This window comes from Vulpes lagopus, chromosome 5 (genome assembly GCF_018345385.1).
Source record: "Vulpes lagopus strain Blue_001 chromosome 5, ASM1834538v1, whole genome shotgun sequence".
Lineage (NCBI taxonomy): Eukaryota > Metazoa > Chordata > Mammalia > Carnivora > Canidae > Vulpes > Vulpes lagopus.
In genome coordinates this window covers 114,540,926-114,561,044 of record NC_054828.1, presented here as the reverse complement: position 1 = coordinate 114,561,044, position 20,119 = coordinate 114,540,926, and the positions used below count along the sequence as shown (strand labels likewise).

Sequence of the window (20,119 nt, the reverse complement as noted above, 5' to 3'; positions counted from 1 at the left end):
CCCTTATTCTATATACCAGTAGGCACAGGGTGGTTTGCCTAAGGTCTTTTCCTCTCCCAAAGACTGTGATGCTGCCACAGAGAATCCATGGCCATCCTCTGGGGACAGTAAGCACTCCCTGTTCTTTTGTCTCCTGTCCCTACTCTGAGGCACTTTCTAGCCCAACCCAGGTGACTCCATTCAGGGTGACTTCAGGGGGGAACTGCTGGAGGCACAAGAGGTTAGAAAGTTCTTACCAAGAGGCAGGATAGTCTAAAGAAGAACTTAAATTTTAGAAAGCGGGGCAAAGTATTTCCTCCCTTCTACTGAGACATCTCTTCCCACCTTTGCCTGTAATCTCCCAGAATTACCAGCTTGCTACTCTGGGCTGACACAGAGGCAGTGGTGCATGGCCAAATACACCCTGTCCCGATTTTTTTCCCATCCCCTGGGTCTGAGCACATGCTCATCTCTGTTGCTGGACCTACCTGAATGTTGCCCATGACCCCTGTGGACTCCATCCTGCTGGCCACGTTGACAGTATTGCCCCAGATATCATAGTGTGGTTTCCGGGCTCCAATGACCCCAGCCAGTACTCCTCCTTTGTTCATGCCTGGCGGAGAAGCAAAACATTGAGTACAACCACGAGCTGTATTTTGTCATTATCCCATCTCAGAAGCCACCAGCTCTAATGGAGAATTCACCACTTGACCCCAACCACTGAGCAAGCTCCTGAGTCTGTTAACCTATTCCTCATGAAGCTTGTCTCTAAGCCACCAGAGGGCAGATATGTCTCCTCTTTATCCTGTCCTGGCCAATGTGGTAACTAATTTATGCAGTATGGAAGTTCCAGTGTCTTGTGACCTCACCCAGGATGAGAATCCGTGTGCCTCTTCCTACTCGGGGCAGCAGGGGACATTAACTCCCAACAGGCTGGACCAAGGTAGCAAAGCTCTCTGCAGGCACGGGGAATTGCTCAGGGAGGTAGACAGCCTGACTTCCAGCCATACTCAGAAAGCAGGCTAATCGCTGTAAGCAGTATGGGACACAGCTGACCATCATTTTGTCAGATTGCAGTCGTCATCTGGGAGAGATCCCTAAGGTCCCATCCTGAGCTGTATGTGTGACCCTCCCCAACCTAAATGCCTCAGGGCTAAGTCTCTCGCCCTTCCTGTCGATTCGCTGAGTCCCCTGCTTCAGAGGGAGCCTTTTAGGGGCACACAAGCTGAAAAACGCTTACCTATGCGCAGCATAAAGTTGTTGAAGGATTGGTTGTTGATGTTCGTGAGTGTATCCTTCATGGCTAGAGCAAAGTCAGCCAGATCAGCCAGGTGCTGCCAGCGCTCTTTGTCTGACTTCTCCTCCTGTGCCAGGGAGCAGCAGGGAGTGTGTCAGGAGCCAGTATCGACACCTTCCTCCTCCTCTAGCATCTGGAGAATTCTGCATCTCCTTGTTAAAGGCCTTATTCTCCACTTCCCACAGAGGCATTGGTGACTGCTGCCTCTGCTTGCCACTGACTGTTCACCTGGATCCCTTAGGGTCCCCAGGTGGGGAAGACCAATCCTCCCCAGCCAAATTCCTGTCTGCCATGTAGCTGATCAGGAGCCCTACCTACCTCATCATTAACCTTGCCTGACCTGGTCTCTCAGGTTTGGGATAGTTCTCATTTTGATTCCTTAACTAGATTATAAACACTTGAAGGCCACAACCCTTTTTAAACACATTTTTTTAGCCTTGCCAATAAAATGGAGGTGGTAATAGTACTTACCTCCTATAGAATGGTTTTAAGATAAAACAAGATGATAATAGCTTAAGAAACAGCTCTTGGGACCAGGGTCCCCACAGCTCATTTCCTTTCCTAGTAGCTAAACAACTAGCTGCACAGGTCTGATTTAACAAAAGAACAGGCTGATGCCAGCCAGTGTGCTCTGAAGACCCCTTTTGTAACAAAACTCCCAACCTGGATGTCTTCATTGTTACATAATCGCATGGACCGTTTCTACTTCCTCCCTAGTTCTTTCAAAAGTCTAGAGCATGAAGGGAGCATGGCCACTGTTGGAGCAGCTTCTGCTCCAAGCTGTGCAACAATGAGGGGTCATGTATCTGATTATTTCTCTGCTCATTAAACTTTGCCAGTAAACCCGATTTTAAATTTGTATCACGTGGTGGTGGTGTATATGGGTGACCCACTGGCACAGCAGCACTCAGCAGGGTCTGCTACCCTTGTAACTCCTTGATTCACACATGCTAGGTGGGCTGCCTCTCTCTCACCTCAGGAAGCAGAGCCCCATCTCCAGCCACTGATGTGGTTAGCTACCTTGTTGGAGCTGGCAAAGCCATTGGTGTTGACATCTGGGGTGACTCCTGAAGCTGCCATATAGGTGCTGCCAATGGTTTTGATCTTGGTGATGACCCGGAATTTGGGATTGTCCAGAAGCTGAGCCAGTGTTGAAAAAGAAAGAAACGTCAGTAGAGTCTAGGGAGATGAATGAGCCAACTAATGACAGATGTGCCTGTTCACTGCAACCCAAGTCTTCCAAGAGATGCTTTCCTAAAAACCCTACCTATTCTGCCGTTTGTTGGGCACAAGATGTTAGGCAGTCTTCCTGATTGAGCCTGTTTCTAGGACCTTAACATGGGACAAAGCTGCCAGGCCCCTAGGGTGTTTGAGCATATATGCAAAGTATTTTCCTTAGTATACAATTTTCTTAATAAATATTTACTGAATCTGAATTTGGGGGTAGGAGGAACCTGGGGCCTCAGGATCTTGTTTTGGCCAGTCTTTATGCTGTGAACTTGTAGGCAACTTCCCAGGCTCCGCTTTCCCCACTCAGCTCCACCAGGCTACTGAAGTTCCTGCATCACAGGGAGGCTTATCTAAGAAAACGGAGCAGACAGGGTAACTACAACTTCCCTTTGGCTTCTGCAGCCTGTCCTGAGAATCTGGAATGAGCTGGCTTTGGGGCAGGAGAGAAGCAGGATAGGCACTCACAGAATCAAAGTCTGAGATGATCTCATTGAGGAAGCGCAGACACTCAATGCCACCATTATTGATGCTCTCCTCTGTGTAGAAGTCGGCAAAGTTGGGTAGAGAGGCAAACATGACTCCAATCTCATCATAAGACTGGCTATACAGCTCCTAAAAAGAGGCAGGGCCAGAGTGCTCAAAGAAATACCAGTGGAATGATGTGCCACAGAAATGAATCTATCTTCCACACACGTTTAGTACATTCAGCTTTTTGGACAGTTCCCTCCCAGATTATCCTAACTTTGGGTTATAAGGCAGTGGTTCATCACAACTTTGAATAAGTAAAAAAGTTTCTCTAGGCCCTGTAACAACTCTAGCTTTGAGAAAGAGGATGGAGTTGGAGTGAAGCATAAGAGCCCTTCCGTGTGAGGGGATCACAACTGACTGGTAGGCTCCAGCCAAGGCCTCATCTGAAATGGGGCCTTCTCATGATGTGCAGCCCACGGAAAATCTTAGTAGTGCCCTTTACTGAAAGCCTGTGAAATTCCTCCCTTGCTTATGTTGCAGTTGCTGCTTGTGTGCAGCCCTGCCTGGACCAGTGCCAGCTTCTGAGATGGCCTTGGCCCAGAGGGGCTGATGAAGGCAAGATCAGCCTCATGGCTACAGGCTATGCCATGAGGCCACCCCTCACCTCATCCCTCTTCTTGGACCCCAGGAAGTGGCGTGCCACGTGCTCAGGCAACATGTTGGTGACCAAGGCCTCATTCCAGCGCCGCATCTCGTAGACACGCTCCTTCTGGTCATGGACCTCAATCTTCCACAAAAACAGTGTCCTTGCCAGTTTTTCAACCTGTGGACAGACACAGGCAAGGTGTGTGCTTTAGCTGGCTGTTTGATGAAAAGATGAACAAGTTGGAAGGCTTCTACGTGGAAAAATGCAGGAAAATGGCTAAACGGCAAGGGAAAGACAACACAGACCCACCGACTCAAGGCCACCACAGCAAGGACTCCAGCCTCGCTGTGGTTATGCAGAGCTCCAAGAAGCCTTCTGGATATTTGGGGAACGGGGATAGCCCTAATTCTGGGACCTCCTTCTAGCTACAGGTCTATCTTGGAGCCGGGTGGCAGCACTGGCAATCTCAGCTCAGGGTGGAGTTCCCACCTCTTCTGTCCAGCAAGTGTCTGGGAAATGCCGTACTTTCGCTGGCAAACCACTGGGGGGCACTTGGGCTGACATGGAACCTCTTCCCCTCCCTCTCTGCTTTTTTTCCCTTCAGAACTTCATCACCTTCTTTCCCTTTCTCTTCTGTTTCCATGGTGAGTGTTAGTGACCCCCAGAGCCTGGGTGGGTGAAAATCCTCAGGCCCCTGGCCCCAGGAAACAGAGCCTATTTTCTCTAAGCTTTTACACCTGATCCGTGTGCTGCTTCAGCATGCTGGGGGCAATCAGAAGAAGAGGTTAAAAAAAAAAAACCTGCTCTTGTATTACAAGGGAGAGAATGAGAAAACAGAGCTGGCGACAGCTTGGCCAGGGCCACATGCCAGGCTGGATAAGGGAGACCAGCATTCCTTAACAGCTTGGTTTTTAGATCCTGAGCCTGCTACTTGGGAGGCCCCAAAAGGTTGTGTGCAGAGGAGGGTGTGCAGGCACTTACGTGGCGTGAGAAGTAGTAAAAGCTCAGCATCATGACGAAGATCATCACTGTCATGGAGTACTTGGAAGGCACCAGGGGCAGCCTGCAGGGCAGAGAGGAATCCATCTGCCCATGCTGCCCTCTTGGAAGGGAGTTTGATTCCCTCCAACTGGGCTGTGCCTTTCCTGTCCCCCTGGGCCAGAAACTTCCCAGCTCCTTAAGCACTTTCACATCAAGTCCAGACTCTCATGTAAATCTTAAATCACTGGACTCCTAAATAGCCCAGCCCTACCCCCTCCGGGAATGCACATCAGAGCTCCCCAGATGTTTTATAACTGCTGCATCAACTGGTAACAGCAGTAAGTGTGACCTCTGGAGAAAGAGACTAGCGTTGCCGTGATGGGACCAAGACACCATTCTATGATTTTTTTAGTAACTTCACATTTTTGTATGGAGCTACAGTTTTCATTACTATACAGTAGTCCATTGTATGAATATATCACAACTTGTGTACCCATTTGCTATTGACATGAGTTTTCATCTGCTTTGGATGTTTGTGTGTATGTGTTGCTATGATGAACGTGACTATGGATGATCCTACACACGCCCTGGGACACAGAAATGTGCACAAGTTTCTATAAGGAATGTAGGGAGCAGTGGAATTGTTGGGTCAGAAGTCTATTTGCAACTTGACTAAATTCCAAGTTGTTTTCTAAAATGGTACCAATTTATAGTCCCATCAGGAGTGAATTACCATTGTACTTGATATCACCTGACGCCTTAATTCCTGCCAAACTGGTAGGTGTGTAGTGGTCTTTTGTTTTGGTCCCTAATTCTCATGTCCTTAATTATGTGAATGCCTTTCATTTATTAAGTGGCCAAATTCTAAAAATTCAGAGCTAGAAGGGACTTCGGAGAACTTCTAGTCCAGCGTCCTCTTCAAGACCTGAAACAGACTCAAACGCTGGCCAGTCTGCGGCCCCAGAGAGTGCCTGCGCCCCAGAGAGCTTCTAGATAGGGTGCAGTGCTCTTTCCTCCTCATTTTCCTGCAGTCTATCTTGCCATCCAGTTACATGCAGCCGTCACATCCATGTGGCTGTTCCCGCTCTCCTTACCCAGCCTGGCCCCTGTCCCACCCCTGAAACCACACAGCCGCTGCTCTCCTGATGAGGCCACAACGGCCAGGTCCACACCCAAACCATTCTACCTCTGCTCCAGCCCTCCTACAGAAACACTAACTTCTCGAAGAATTTCCCACATCGTGTGCCTCTGAAGTGTGACACAATGGACTTCTCTGGTCTCTAGAAGAAAAGGAAACTAAATGCAGATCAAAAAGGGGAAGCAGCTGCCCTTACCTGACAGTGCCATTGAGCCCAGAGGTGGACAATCCCTGCATCTTCTCTAAGGCGACCATGGGAAAGCTGTAGGACAGACAATTGCACACTCAGGTCCCATCTGGGGACAAGATGCTGATGCTAGTGGCCAAACACAGACATAGCCTGGCTCTTCCACTCATCGAGAAGGGAAAGCATTACCCCATGATCACAGCCAACTAGTGGCATATTTGTGAGAAGTCACAAACCCTGATTCCATACAATCCTTTGATGAGCCCAAGGCCCATGACCTTGGAGTAGGGACTTGGGGGGTGGGAAGGAGGAGGCAGTATAGACATTTCATCTTAGATGAAATGGACTTTCATCTTACTCATGTTCCTGGAAACGTTTGCGGTCGTATTCATCAAAGATGGGGCGCCAGGCATAGATGTTGATGACGGCCACAGCACCCGTGACGAGTAGCATGAGCGTGAGTTTCACCATGTGGCTGACCTGCACCAGCATGATGGTAGCGATGAGGGACAGCACGGCAACATAGTTGTAATACTTGGGGTTCTCTACGCAGCCATCGTCCACCTCCAACCCTGCAGTGCTGTTGTGTGGTCCTGTGTAGTACTGGAGACAGCTAAGCTGGAGGCCGGGACCATGGGATGGGGAGAACACGGGTTGCAAGAAAACAGCAGACACTGGTCAGAGGCGGCTGGCCTGTGGCTCTGTACACGCAGCTGCCACGTCCCCGAGCAACCTCAGAAACACTGCCAGGACGATTTACCAGGGAACAGTAACAGAAAAGTTAGTAATTCCTGCTAAGAGCTTGACCGTATCTCATTTGAGATTCATGAAAATTGTCAAGTATTTTTAGTATTGCCACCTTTATAGAAAACCCAGAGGCTGGACTTGTGCCAACTAGTACAATCAGCAAGTGGTAAAGCCAGAGTGAGGAGTCCAGTTTTTAGCTTTCAAATACAACACACTCTTGCGCATATCACACTGTTACTTAAGGAGGGGCCACAGGGCCAACCAGTGAGCCCCCAACTCACAGCCTTGCCGTGATGGCAGCCAGCCTCTGCTCAGACACTTCTGTTTCTGGAACCTGGTCCCGCTGCTGGGCAGATGGAAGTCAGTGGAAAGTACATCCGTAAACTGAATCAAACCTCCTTTTTGTAACTTCTACCCACCAGTGCTGGTCTGGCTCTAGGGAAGTTCTCAGCATGTGGAAAGTTTCCATGCCTTCCTGGTCTTTTCACCCCTCCACTAGCTACAGGATCTTGAGATGTCCTGCACAGCGTCCATACCCTATTAAACAATGGTCCCCAGACCCGGCACCAGGCTCCAGGAGTGTTCAGAAACACGAGGGGCCTCGGGCTTCTCTTGCCTGTGCTTGGGTACTGTGCAAGCAGGGGCACGTTAGGTTCTGGACCTCCTAACTTATCATTCTAGTTGGACTTTGAATCAACTGGCCCTAGGTCTTTTTCACCTGGCCTGCTATCAGAGTAAGTCTCCATGGTGAGGTTTTCTTCCTGTGCTTAAATTGTTAAAGAAAATAAAGCAAATGATAGAACATTTATTTGAAAAAAGTAGGACTTGTAAGAGCACGTATATAGTACTGCCAAAATTGTTGGGAACCATGACGACTGACGAGAACATCAATTGCAGATCCAAGCTGCCAATGCTCATCAGTAACTAACTGGTGGCTCTGAATCAACAGATCTGAGCTTCCAACTGCTGGCCCCCCACCACCCCCAGGAAAGCATCTGGTTGCTCCCTTGGGACCTGCAGCTTCTCCATGAATTGAGGAGGGCAGAGAGGATCATTTGTCTGCCCCTAGCCATTTGGGCTCTAGGAAGGTCTGGCAACAGTCAAATGGACGAAGGCCAAACAGGAGAGCTCCTTTAGCGGAACAGGTTTACCTCCCTGGTCCTGCTGGATGCCAGACACTAGCCACACTGTAGGGAGCACTTCAGATACGCAGAATGCTTGCAAGTATTGTGCCCCGTGGGCAATGACGTACAGAGCTTCTTCACAGCACTGGGATTTAGATCGGCTTAATCCTTGATTCTGTCACTTAACTGGCTTTGTGATCTGAAACAACTGAATTAACCTGAGCCTCAAAGGTGTAGTAGATAAGGACATCAACTTCTTGGAACTGTTCGATTGAGTCAACATCCAGTACAGGACCTGGAGCATGGTGTTGGGCTCTTGGACTCTGGGAGAACGAGGAGCTGGGAGAAGCAGGTCAGTCTCAGGTTTCTGCGGTACAAGACCCCCTCTGTTTGGCCAAGGTGATCTGTTTAGGAAACTAAGTGCCACTCCAACCCCATGTCTAGTGGTAGAGGACTGGTTGCTAAACTGCTCATCCTGGCTAATACAGAAGCCCTTCTCCACTGAGAGCAGGTGTATTCCTTCAACAAACACAGCAGGAGCTCACCATGTCCACGACGTTGGCCATAACCAGAATGAAGATGGCTAACATGGCCCATGTGTTCCTGGCCCAGCGGGTCCGGTCGATCCAAGTCGAGAAGGCGACGAGCTTCTTAGGAAAGGCCTAGAATGAATGGAATTCCAGGGGCCATGAGTCTTGATAGTCTTTTCCTCCATAAGTATGACTGCTAATAACTCTGGTTGCTCCCCTACCTCCCAGGGACCTAAAACATAGTCCTTTGCCTACGAATCAACCAAAAACTGGCAAAGCTGAGAAGGTAGAGCAGGAAGTGGGTGCTCTGTTCAGTCCTATGGGAGGTGTCTGTGACAGAGCAGGGCGTCAGATACCCGAGCCCTTTCTGCAGCAGATGTGGTGACCTGCCCAGGACACTGGGGGTGGTGCCAGCCAGCAGCAGTTCACTCTAAGTCCAAGCAGCAAGTCTGTGTCAGGGAACAATTTTCAGGGCCAGTAATCTTTGCCTGGCTGCTCTTGCCTTTCCTGCATCAGTATACCCTGAGTCCTCCACATTACCTGACAAGCCCCTTGCTAGACTCGTTTCCCTTCAACACTGCTTTTCTCTTGTCGTTCTGATCAAAACTTCTGTATGGCACCCCAGTTCTTATAGCAGAAAATCCCAGTCTCTTTGTCTGGCTTTCCTGGTCCTTCAGAGTCTGGGGCCAACCCCCTTCCAGGTGGGCCTCCATTGCTTTTCTGCACATTTTCCCATTTGTCTGGGCTCTGGGGTATGTACCCATGCTTGCTTAGCTGAGTGAATAACATGGAATGAATGCATGGATAAATGCCTGAACTGTCCTAACACAGCCAGTCTATTTGTAAGGAGCTAAGGGGACGCAGAACTCCATCCACACCACTTTCACTTCCAGGGGCCAGGGGGCTGTGAGCCAAAGCAAAAGCGGCTCTTACCCGGGGAAAGATGGCAGCCAGCGAGCAGATTGTCAGGATCAGAAGTAGAACCTCCCCAACCACAAAGGTCATGTAGTTTGTCATTAGCCTGTAACAAGGAGATGACACTCAAGGAGGGGGGCAGAGGGATGGGTGAGATTGGGGGAGGGGCTAGGAGAGGAAAGAAGGGGGAGGGCAGGCCCTCCACACTTGTACCTGGAACATTCCCACCACCAAGTCAGGCCTCCGGTGAGGGCTCCCTTCTTCACTTGACTTTTATGCCCCCCACTCGCCCCCGTCTGCATTCACATTTTGCATATCCAGTTTTTGGCCTCTATCTCCCCCTGCTAGAATGTAAGTCCCCCGAGAGCAGGGGTGTCGTGTGCTGGGTTCACCAGATATTCCTCGCCCGTGGCGCCAGGCTTGGAAGTAGCCCGTAAGTATCCGTGCAGTGAATGAATGAATGCATTTGATCCTTCCCACAATCCTGAGTTAGCAGGGCAGGCATTTATCATCTTCAAGTTGTTAGTCCCATCATCATCTTTGGCTTCTGGAAGCTTAGCAACACGGCCATACAACAAACAGGCGAGGAGCCTGTGACTAAGTCCAAGGCTCTTTCTGGTTCCCCCAGCTACTGCCAGGACAGGGCTCCAGCCCGCCTCCCCTCTCATGGGGACCCTGCGCAGGAGTGAGCTGCTGACAGGCCTCAGCAGCTGGAGCGAGGACTCCAGAACATCCCCCTTGCCCTGGGGGCCTGCTGCTGTGTGAAATCAGTTTGTACCTAAAGCCTAAAATCCATCTGCTAAGACGAAGCAAGAGAGGGAAGCCAGATCAGCCTTGGTGACTGAGCCATCTTCCATCTCCTTGTCCTACAACCACTCAGGCCCATGCAGCCACTGTCTCTATCCTCCTGGATCCCTCTGTTCCTCAGCTTCCTCAGTCCTGGCTTTGATGCCAGGGCTATTCTGGAACCCTGGGCTAGACAGGAGGAAGGGGGTCCACAAACACCTGGGCCTGAGTTCAGCTGGGCTGTTCCACTGGAGGCAAGAGAGAGACCTAGGTTTGCCTCAGGGTCATGCTCCAGCCCAGGCACCCACATCCCTCACGCCTCTGGCCTAGGAAGCTCCTGGCCTTCACCCTCTCCTGGCCTCTCGGCTCCTGCCGTGCCCTCCCTCACCAGGGGTCGATGAGTATCTCGACCAGGGCCGTACAGAGCAGGACAACGCAGGAGCAGCTGAAGGCAGCCCCACTCTGCTTTTCCTTCTCCACTGAGTAGCGGGTTTCCATCTCAGGGTCCATGAACCGCATGGAGAGGAGGAAGGTGTTTCTCTTCTTCACTCTGCAGTGGAAACACAGATGTCACACCTGCCTTGGCCCATCAGGAAGGGGCTCCACTCAAGATGGCTAACTTCCTGAGCCCCCAGGTTGGGGCCGATGAGGGGCGTGCAGAGGAGCCACTTACACCTGGGCAGACTCGCGCTCCAGTAGGGCCTCGTTGAGCAGCTGGTTGAGCTCATGCTCATCCTCTGAGGCGTCCACCACCCGGTCGGCCAGGTCCTGCAGGCGCAGCCTCCGACGTGGGTTGGGGAACGAAGGGTTGTCGGCCTGCAAGCCAGGGCGCCAGGTGGGCGCGGGTGGGAGGGGACGACAGGGATCACACTCAGCAGGACTTGGCCCTCGGTTCTAGAAACCACTTTGAGGGAAGTCTTCCCAGTGCTCCAACACAGCTCCATCCTGCTGGAGTCTGGTCCCAAAGTCACAATCCCTCCTAGTTTCCCAGGGTCCCTGACAGAAGCTCTGCTGTGAGACGACCTGCTAATAGCAGCCTGTTGGGAAGCAACCGCTGGCTCCAGGCAGGAGACTGGGAGGGGGAGACCGCTGCTAGGGCAGCACAGTCCTGGCGCATCCTGCTAGGAGGAGGCGGTGCTCCCCAGCCACTGTGCATTGGCATCTCTGGGGAGGTGAACGACCCCCAACCCTGGGGCTTAAGGGAGCTCTTTTTTAAACAAGATTTGACAGAAAAAGAGAGAGCACAAGCACGGGGAGCTGCAGGCAGGGGGAGCTGCAGAGGGAGTGGGAGAAGCAGACTCCCTACTGAGCAGGGAGCCAGATGTGGGGCTCCATCCCAGGACCCTAGGATCATGACCTGAGCCGAAAGCAGACATTTAACAGACTGAGCCACCCAGGTGCCCCCTGAAGGGAGCTGTTAAAGGAGGACACATCTAGTTCATTTGGGGAAGGAAAGTGTGAGGTGGAAGGTGCTGGGAGAGGAAGGGACGCCCTTGTCACTAGTGGGGTGCTGGGGCTGGGGTACCCGCTACCATTTTTATTCCTAGTCACAGAGGAGAAGCATAGCTCCAAAAATATGAATCCAGCCTGTGATTACACGGCCATCAGCCCCAATACTGACACTGGTCCCCATTGGAGCTGTGTGTACAGGTCCAAGAGTGAATCTTGAAGCCAGAACCAAGACAGTGCGGCCTTAAGCGCGGGTATGCCACTGCTTGACAACAGGATCCCTGTGTCACTCCTGTTCCCCAGCTCCAACCTTCTCTGTAAAATGACGTGGAAGGTCTGTTCTGGCACCAAACATAGCACCTCTGGCCCCGAAGCCTATGCTGGAGGGTGCGGCTGATTGTGAGGACAGAAAAACCACAGGCTGCTCGAACTATCTGCGCCCCTGTTACTAAGTTACACCGGGTCTATATTTCCCCTTTCTATCAAGAAAATCACGCTAGGGAAAAGCTGCCGAATGTCATGGTGATCCAGAGAAACCCAGTTAACTTTCAGCCCTGTCTCCCCTCTTGTGCTGCAGCACCTGTGATCTAAAAGCGGCAGGGCAGTGCTCCGGCCTTCCCGGCAGTGAGGATGGGGCGCTGCCAGCGAGCTCGCCTCAGCAGGGCAGAGGGCCGGTCTCAGAGCACCTGCCTTCATCAGTGATGTACTGGGGCAGCTCTTTAGTAAGGGGCAGGTCCCGGACGCCTCCCAAGATGGACCCTGTCTCCAGGGGGGAGAGCATGTTAACTCCTTTGGAAATCCCCCACCTGTGTCCCGGGACTTGTGGAGTTTGGATGTCGCCAGCGAGGTGAGCCCACCCTGAAGTCTCACTTCCAGAACAGTCTGTCAGATCCTACAGAATTTTCCATGGATGCCCCTCTCGAAGCCAGGAGACTCTGGGACAGGAGAGCTAGCAAGGTCTCAGGGCTGAGCGCCTCTTTTGCCCTTTTTCACCTCGACCCTAGTAACCACCGAGGGGACAGTGGGACCGGGGCAGGAGGTGACGCCCACTGTGTCTCTGCTATGAAGGAGCAGAGCCCAGGCCAGCAGTCAGGTCTCCTACTCCTACATAGGACACTTCCTGCAGCAACCTCCCCCTCTCTGTCCCCTGCTACACCCTGGCCCTCACTCTGCACACACCTGGGCGTCCTGTTCCTCGGGCTCCTCCGATGTGGAGCCGCTGGTGTGGATGCTCCCGTTGGGCTCCTTGGTCTCAATGAGGGCGGGGGAGCTGGGCTTGGAAGAAGCTGGTGCTCCATTTAGCAGGGGCTGTGGCAGAAAGAAGCGGCCGTCAGGGACACCAGACACCGCCTGCTGCCCACCTGCCCCAGCAGCCCTGGCTGGTCTACGGTCAGCCCGAAATCTTCCCACTAGAGTTTGGAAGCCTGTAGACCAAGAAATGTCACTACCTGACTCCTCCTCTAGAATAATTAATTCTAAAATGTCCTACTTCTCTGGTATCTATTTCTACTATTCGAATTTTTTCTCAGCAGAGAAAGACCCTATTGCTCCAACTCCTATTTCCAGAACAGCAACTCGACACAGTGACCACAGAGGTCTTCTTTGGTTGTAGCACCTGTCAAATGCCTTCCAAAAGTCTGAATAAATCCCACACGTGCGTTTCCCCAGTGATGAGTATTTTTCCCTGACGGAATGAGTCAAACCCTGTAACGGCAGAAGAGTCGACTCATTTAACAAGCGCTGAGTCCCTACTTCATGACAGGAACTGTTCAAACCTCTGGGGATGCACACAGAACGTCCTGACCGCATGAGCTCACGTTCTCGTGAAGAAAGGTAGACAACAGGAAAACAATAAAATCAGCACAGCACATGTGAAGGGAATGAGCTCTGGAGAAAGGTGAAGCAGAAAAGGGGTGTGGGGATCTCTGGGAAGCGTGACAGTAAGGAGGAGGTCGGAGAGGTGTCACCTTGAGGATGACATTTCAGTGAAGACCTGACTGAGCGAGCAAATCCTGCAGCTCTCCAGGAATACGCTCCCCTCCCTGCCCACCGGAAGAGGGAGAAGCTGGTGCAAAGGCCCTGCAACAGTCATGGGCCCAGAGCACCTGAGCACCAGCCAGGAGGCTGCCACGCTGGGACAGGGAGTGAAAGCAGAGCAGGGGGTGAGCACCTGGCTGCACAGGGCCTTCCTGGCCTCCAGGGGACTCTGGCTTTCCCTCCAAGTGAGATAGAGACCAAAACAGGGTTTTGCACAGGATGCTGACAGGACAGCAGCTGGTGCTTCAGCAGGAGTGCTGCCACTGTGGAGAAGGGGCAGTGGGGCAGGGTGACCAGCTGGACACCAGCCATCCAGCCACACAGGCATTGCTGCCAGTGGCAGCCGTGAGAGCGGGCAGGTGGTGATTAGAGCCCTCCCTCGAGGGAAGGGTCAACAGAACTTGCTTGTGGGAGGTAAACAGGGGTCAAGCCTGTCTTGGGTGTTTGGTCTGAGCTGTTGGAAGAACAAAGTCGCCACTGATGGAGATGGGAGGATGCAGGGACATGCAGGGCCTGGGACCTGGGGACCAGAGTGTTCATGCAGGTACACGTTACAGGGGCCACTGGGTGAGTGCAGGCAAGCTGGCTGGGCCTGAGGTGGAGATCTGGGATCGTCAGAGGTGGCACCCTGCCTTCGGCCTAGAGTGTGATCGTCAGAGGTGGCATTCAAGACTAGGTGAGGCTGGGCAGCCCCAGAGGTTCAGTGGTTTAGCGCTGCCTTCAGCCCAGGGCATGATCCTGGAGTCCCAGGATCGAGTCCCACATCGGGCTCCCTGCATGGAGCCTGCTTCTCCCTCTATGTCTCTGCCTATCTGTGTCTCTCATGAATAAATAATATCTTTTTTAAAAAAAGACTGGGTGAGGCTGACAACAGGGCAGTGCGGGCAGGAAGAGGTCTGGAAGCTTTTCAGCACTCGGATAGGACTCACCGTGAGGCCTCTCCTCACTCTCCTCCCCTTCGCTTTACCCAGGTCAACCATGGGGACAGATTTCTGCAAGTGGAAGTGTGTTCACTCCTGTGACTTCCTAAGAAGCACCTCTTACCACCTTCCTTCCTTCTTCCCACTGTCCCCTCCCACATCACTGTCATCCCCCCCATAAGGCCCAGGCATTACTGCTTCCAACCCCGTGATAGTCAAGAAGGTAAACATCACCTTATCCACATCCAAGGTGGAAACTTCCCGAACAGCTGCTGAGCTGGCCACATGAGCTACCCCGGCCCTGAAGAGGTGTTCATAGGAGCTACGGCAGCTAGAGGTCAAGAAGTTCCCTGAGACACAGCAGTGATGGCGTGTGGCGGATACCTGACAGGTGCCTGGTGACCGCCACATGAGCAAGGGTTCACTGCTCCAATACTCAAAGAGCCCTGACACGGCAGAGAAGGGGACAAAGCCCCGGACAGAGCAGAGCAGTGAGGGGGCCCCACTGGGGGCTGGCAGGAGGGGAGCAGGAGAGGGGTAAAACTTTCAATGTGCAGAAACCTTAATCCAGACTTTCTACTTCAAGAAACGTAAGTTTTTCAGGCTGGGGCATTAAGAAACTGTTAGAAGACAACTTGACCAAAATAGCGAAACCCCTAACGGCCATGAAATGGCATTGAAGGAAGAACTGAAAAGAGAACATGTTTCCACTGCAACCGGCGCGGGCTCACTCGCGCGATGGAGCACTCAAGATGACAATGTCCATGCACCTGACCACATGGCCGGTGCTCTGTCCTGTGCAGGCGGTGCCCTCGGCACAGGCCCCTTCCTACTCGCTCAGAGCTCCGGTGCTAACATTTGAAGTGATGCAACCACAAACTCAACTTTTCCTCACTTGGAATTTGAATAATAACTCAAGCAGAACAGCTTCACAAAAGCCCCCTCTGCGCAGGCTCCTTCTGCCTCAGTTTCCTCATCTGTACCCTCAGAGGGGTGTCGGGGTGCCAAGAACAACTCCTGATCCAAATTACACACCATGTAAGGGTTGTTGCAATAAGCAAAATAGGGCAGCCAGGCTCAGCGGTTTGGCGCCTGCCTTCGCCCCAGGGTGTGATCCTGGAGACCCGGGATCGAGTCCCACGTCAGGCTCCCTGCATGGGCCTGCTTCTCCCTCTCTGCCTCTCTCTCTCTCTCTCTCTCTGTATCTCTCCTGAATAAATAAAATCTTTAAAAAAAAAAAAAGAAAGAAGCAAAATAAAATACAGGATTAGAACAAACAAGGATGAGTGTCATCCCAAAGACATAACTGAGTGCTGCTTTGTGACTTCAGGATGGTCCCTGGTAAAACCAAATTTGTGGGTACCTTTTGAAAGGAACAGCATTTCTCTATTAAAAATTTTATATGCCAGAAATTATAAATTTCTTACCACTTTACAAAAGTAGCTGATTTCTTATTGCCAGTTACTGCCTTGTAGAACAGCTTGGAAGACACATTTTTAATTTGTTCTAGTGAATATATTAAAGCTCTGCATGTAGCACTCTTAAAAATACAAACGACTTGTTAATTTTGTGACAAGGTCAAGTCTTATTTCATGGGGCTCTACTTTCTCCCCTAACACTTCCTAATTTTCCAAAAGTTTCCAACTTTTTTGAGTTCTTTGGAGCATTCCATTGTAGCTTAGACTTAACATGCGGCACAAAATACCTTGAGCTGTCCTTTGCTTTAACACTGGCACCTGGGGGCATTTTAAATCACTCAAGAGTGAGGTGGTGTCCAATCTACCTGTGCGTCCCTTGCAGCGCTGGGTTTGTGTGAGCTGCACACAGGAGCGACCCACACACATCTGGGGTGCACTGTAGCTGGCCGGCTGGGGGCATGGGCACTGCTCTGGCACCTACTAGATCTGCAATTTGTGCAAACTTCTGGGCCTCAGTTTCTTTCTCTGCACAGTAGGTATCACAACAGCCCCCTTCTTGCAGGGTTGTCTTAAGGATTAAGTGAAATAAGGGACGCACAGAAGCACTCCCTAAACAGTGACTGCGATTAGGGCTAATGGATGAATCTTCGATTCGTGTTTGATTCACTGGTCATCGCGTACTCTTGGGGGAGGGGAGAAGGCATATAGTTTTATTTATTTATTATTTTTTTATTTTTTTTTAAATTTATGTATGATAGTCACAGAGAGAGAGAGGCAGAGACACAGGCAGAGGGAGAAGCAGGCTCCATGCACCGGGAGCCCGATGTGGGATTCGATCCCAGGTCTCCAGGATCGCGCCCTGGGCCAAAGGCAGGCGCTAAACCGCTGTGCCACCCAGGGATCCCCTATTTATTTTTTTTAAAGGTTTTATTTATTCATGAGAGATACAGAGAGAGGGAGCGGCAGAGACACAGGCGGAGGGAGAAGCAGGCTCCATGCAGGGAGCCCGACGTGGGACTGGATCCCGGGTCTCCAGGATCACGCCCTGGGCTGAAGGCGGCGCTAAACCGCTGAGCCACCCGGGCTGCCCTATTATTTTTTAAAAAGATTTTTATTTATTCATGAGATATGTGTGTGTGTGTATATATATATATATATATATATATATATATATATATATATACACAGAGAGAGAGAGAGAGAAACAGAGAGGGGCAGAGACACAGGAGGAGGGAGAAGCAGGCTCCATGCAGGGAGCCCGACGTGGGACTCGATCCCGGGTCTCCAGGACCACACCCTGGGGCGAAGGCAGCACTAAACTGTGGAGCTTCCCCTCACCCCCGGGCTGCCCTATAGTTTTCTTTTAAAACTCATCAGGGGTCAGGTGTTCAGCCATAGCCCCTGAAGCCTCACCAGACCAGCCGAAGCTCTGCCCTAGCCACCAACTAGGCGAAGCCCTGGCTGCAGGGCGGTCCCGGTCTCTGAGCACCGAGCTCCTTGGTTGTTAAATTCTCGTGACCGGTGGGGTCTCTAAGGGCAAAGCCAGTAGGAGCCGAGCCCTGTGCAGCCTCAGCAGAGGACGAGACGGGCTCAGTTCCGCAGTGGCCACTGGCGGCGGCCGGCGAGGGCGTGGGGTCAGCCGGGAGGCGGGGCGGCCGCACAGAGGCGAGGCCAGGGCAGGACAGCAGGGCGGCCTCACTGCTTCTGTCCCCTTCTTTCTTGTCTCCTGCCCGGGGAACCTTCCCGCCCTCGGCCTTGGGTGGCCTCCTCCGTGACCAAGCCAACCCTGCTGCCTGTTCCCGGCATCCCCGGCGGCTCTGGGTGCTGCCCCCTGGGCGCCCCCGGCCTCCCCCGCCCGCCGCTGTCCCCAGGGCCGCTGACACCACGGGGGCCTCCCCTCTGGCCTGGGAGGTGCAGCAGGGAGCCCCGCGTTCCTCCCCACCCAGCGCGCCGCAGCCCGCCCCGGGCGTGTGGGACTCACCGGGCCGGCGGGGCCGCGGCGGGCGGTCTTCTTCACCTCGGGCTTGGACGCGATGATGAGGTAGGTCTCGATGCCCTTCTCGTCCAGGTACTCACAGCGGCTGCCCCCGTCGCCCGGCTCCACGTCGAACTCGCCCTTCAGGCAGTCCATGGTACTCTGGGAGATGTGCACCCGCCTGGGCGGCAGAGGCCCGGGCCCGTCAGGCCGAGGACCCCGGGGTGGGGCGCACGCGGCCCCCAGAGCCGGGGCGCTGAGGCAGGACCGTCCTCAGGCGCCGCCAGCCCGGAGGAGGCAAGGGAGTTGGGGGGCGCCCTGGACTCCGCGGTGAGGTCCTACGGCTGCTTGCTGCGTACCTTGCAGCTTCCTAGTTGCAATACCTGCTGTCGGGCGTGGGGGCACGTAGAGCCGTTTCTGGGGAGTCCCCACGGAGGGAGAGAAGGGCGACTGCCCTGGAGGGCTGCTCCCCGAGCCGGCCGGGGAACGTGCGGCCCTGTCCCCAGCCTGCGGCCCTGTCCCCAGCCTGCCCGCCCCTGGGAGAGCACCGGCCGGCTGTGCAGGTGCCTGGTGGCTGCAGCCCCCCTGCCCCACAGCCTGTTCCGCCAGCGCAGGGCCCTGGGGAGCCCCGGCTTGCCCAAGCAGCGACGACTGCCGGCATCTGCAGCCCCCCAAGTGGACGAAGGGGCGGGAGCGCACACGGCTGCGGAGGCCCAGGCAGGAGAGGCTGCGGACTCGGCCTAGGAGGCGGGCACCCTGAGGGGGAACGCTGCTCCGCTGCTCCGGGGTGTCTCCCACCCAGGCCGCAGCCCTGACGGGTGGGCAGCCCCTTCCCTTCGCGCCCACCCCTCCCTGCTGGGAAGGAACGCTCGCTCACCCGGGGATGCCACCGGCCTCCATCTTGTTGGCCACGGTGACGTCGGTAGACCACACGTCGTACTGCCAGCGCTTCTGGCCCAGGACGCCCCCCAGCACGGTGCCCGTGTGCACCCCCACGCGCATGTCCACTCCGGTCTTCGTCTTCTCTCGCACATACCTTCCAGAGACACATGGAGAGGGGGGCTCAGCCACGGCCAGAGCAAGGTGGCCAGCCCTCCACGCCCTGTGGAAGGAATTCGCACAGGCTTTCCTCCCCTCCAGGCCGAGGGGACTATCGGGCGCCCCACAGCTTTCTGCCTGCACTTGAGCTGGGTAACCCGTGTAAGGGCCCAACAGGCTAGACTGTACCAAAACTCCACATCATAGGCTCATGTGACGATGCAGGCAGGAAACCACAGGGTGCCCAGCGTCCACCTGTGCCAGGCACCGTGCCAGGGCTCATGTGCAGCGGGGAAAGGTGCCCCGTGGTGAGGGAAGTGGAGGCCAGTGATCCTGAACTCTCTCCCCGCTCCCCTTCCAGTGCAGCATTTGTTTCTAGGCCAATGTCAGAGGAGCTCTAATCCAGAAGGCGGTAACAATGCAAAACTGCTCTCTGGTGGCAAGGTATCCCCTACCTGCACCCCCCCGCCCCCCGCACCGGTGGTGGTGCGGGGAGAAGCCTCAGCAAGGAGCCTCCTTCCCTCCCGGGGCCTGATCCAGCCAGGGCCTGTCTGGTAGGGCCTCCAAGCCACTTGTGGTGTGACAGTGACAGGGAGCGGCTTGGAGGCACGAGGGGGATGAGTGCAGTGTCCTCACGGCTCACAGCACTAGAGGCGGGAGCCCTGGCTGGGAGCCCAGCACAGAGGCCAGGGTTCCAGTCCCACACCGCCACACACGGACCTCCTGCCCGGGGACGGACCTGGAGGCCCCCAGTGAGAAAACACCGAGAAAAGGGATGGGATGGACAACCTGGTGGGACCATCCAAATGAGTGGGGAGGTGGTAGTGGTGACACACTTTACCATGACTGCCACTTCTCCAGAAACCCACAGTGGATGGAGGCCGGGCCCCTCAGAGGCTGTGGAGGGCTTGTAGCCCCTCAGCCGTGAGGAAGGTGAGCCACGTCCCCACTTCCCAGAACTGGGGACTGAGCCACCTCCTGGTAACACTCACATGATGTGGGGGCCTGGGGTGCGCTGGGTCCTTGTGACAGACCACTGCCCCTCCCCCCAGAGGCCCCCACTCACGAGATGGCCTCCACCATGGCGAGCCCCATGAGGATGGAGCAGACGGCGTGGTCCTCCCGGTAGTCGGGCAGGCCGCAGATGCAGTAGTAACAGTCCCCTAGGATCTTAATCCGCAGCTGGTGGTATTTCTGAAAGAACAGGGTGTGGGGTGTGACTGAGTCCCTCCTGGGCATGGGGGACAGGCAGAC

At 53.8% G+C, this 20,119-nt stretch overlaps 1 protein-coding gene across 2 annotated transcripts in view; it reads right to left on the bottom strand.

Moving 5' to 3' along the window:
- ADCY3 (adenylate cyclase 3) overlaps nt 1-20,119 on the bottom strand; it is an 82,056-nt gene that overhangs the window by 1,133 nt on the left and 60,804 nt on the right. For both annotated transcript variants that reach the window (XM_041755678.1, XM_041755679.1), the window contains 16 exons: nt 19,932-20,059; nt 18,705-18,863; nt 17,834-18,008; nt 12,657-12,785; nt 10,702-10,844; nt 10,417-10,578; nt 9,261-9,348; nt 8,343-8,459; nt 6,285-6,544; nt 5,936-6,001; nt 4,602-4,683; nt 3,639-3,797; nt 2,972-3,118; nt 2,297-2,416; nt 1,220-1,343; nt 468-592 (listed from right to left, as the gene is read on the bottom strand). In XM_041755678.1, the coding sequence (XP_041611612.1) occupies nt 468-592; nt 1,220-1,343; nt 2,297-2,416; nt 2,972-3,118; nt 3,639-3,797; nt 4,602-4,683; nt 5,936-6,001; nt 6,285-6,544; nt 8,343-8,459; nt 9,261-9,348; nt 10,417-10,578; nt 10,702-10,844; nt 12,657-12,785; nt 17,834-18,008; nt 18,705-18,863; nt 19,932-20,059 (2,184 nt within the window). The remainder of the gene's footprint in view (nt 1-467; nt 593-1,219; nt 1,344-2,296; nt 2,417-2,971; nt 3,119-3,638; nt 3,798-4,601; nt 4,684-5,935; nt 6,002-6,284; nt 6,545-8,342; nt 8,460-9,260; nt 9,349-10,416; nt 10,579-10,701; nt 10,845-12,656; nt 12,786-17,833; nt 18,009-18,704; nt 18,864-19,931; nt 20,060-20,119) is intronic.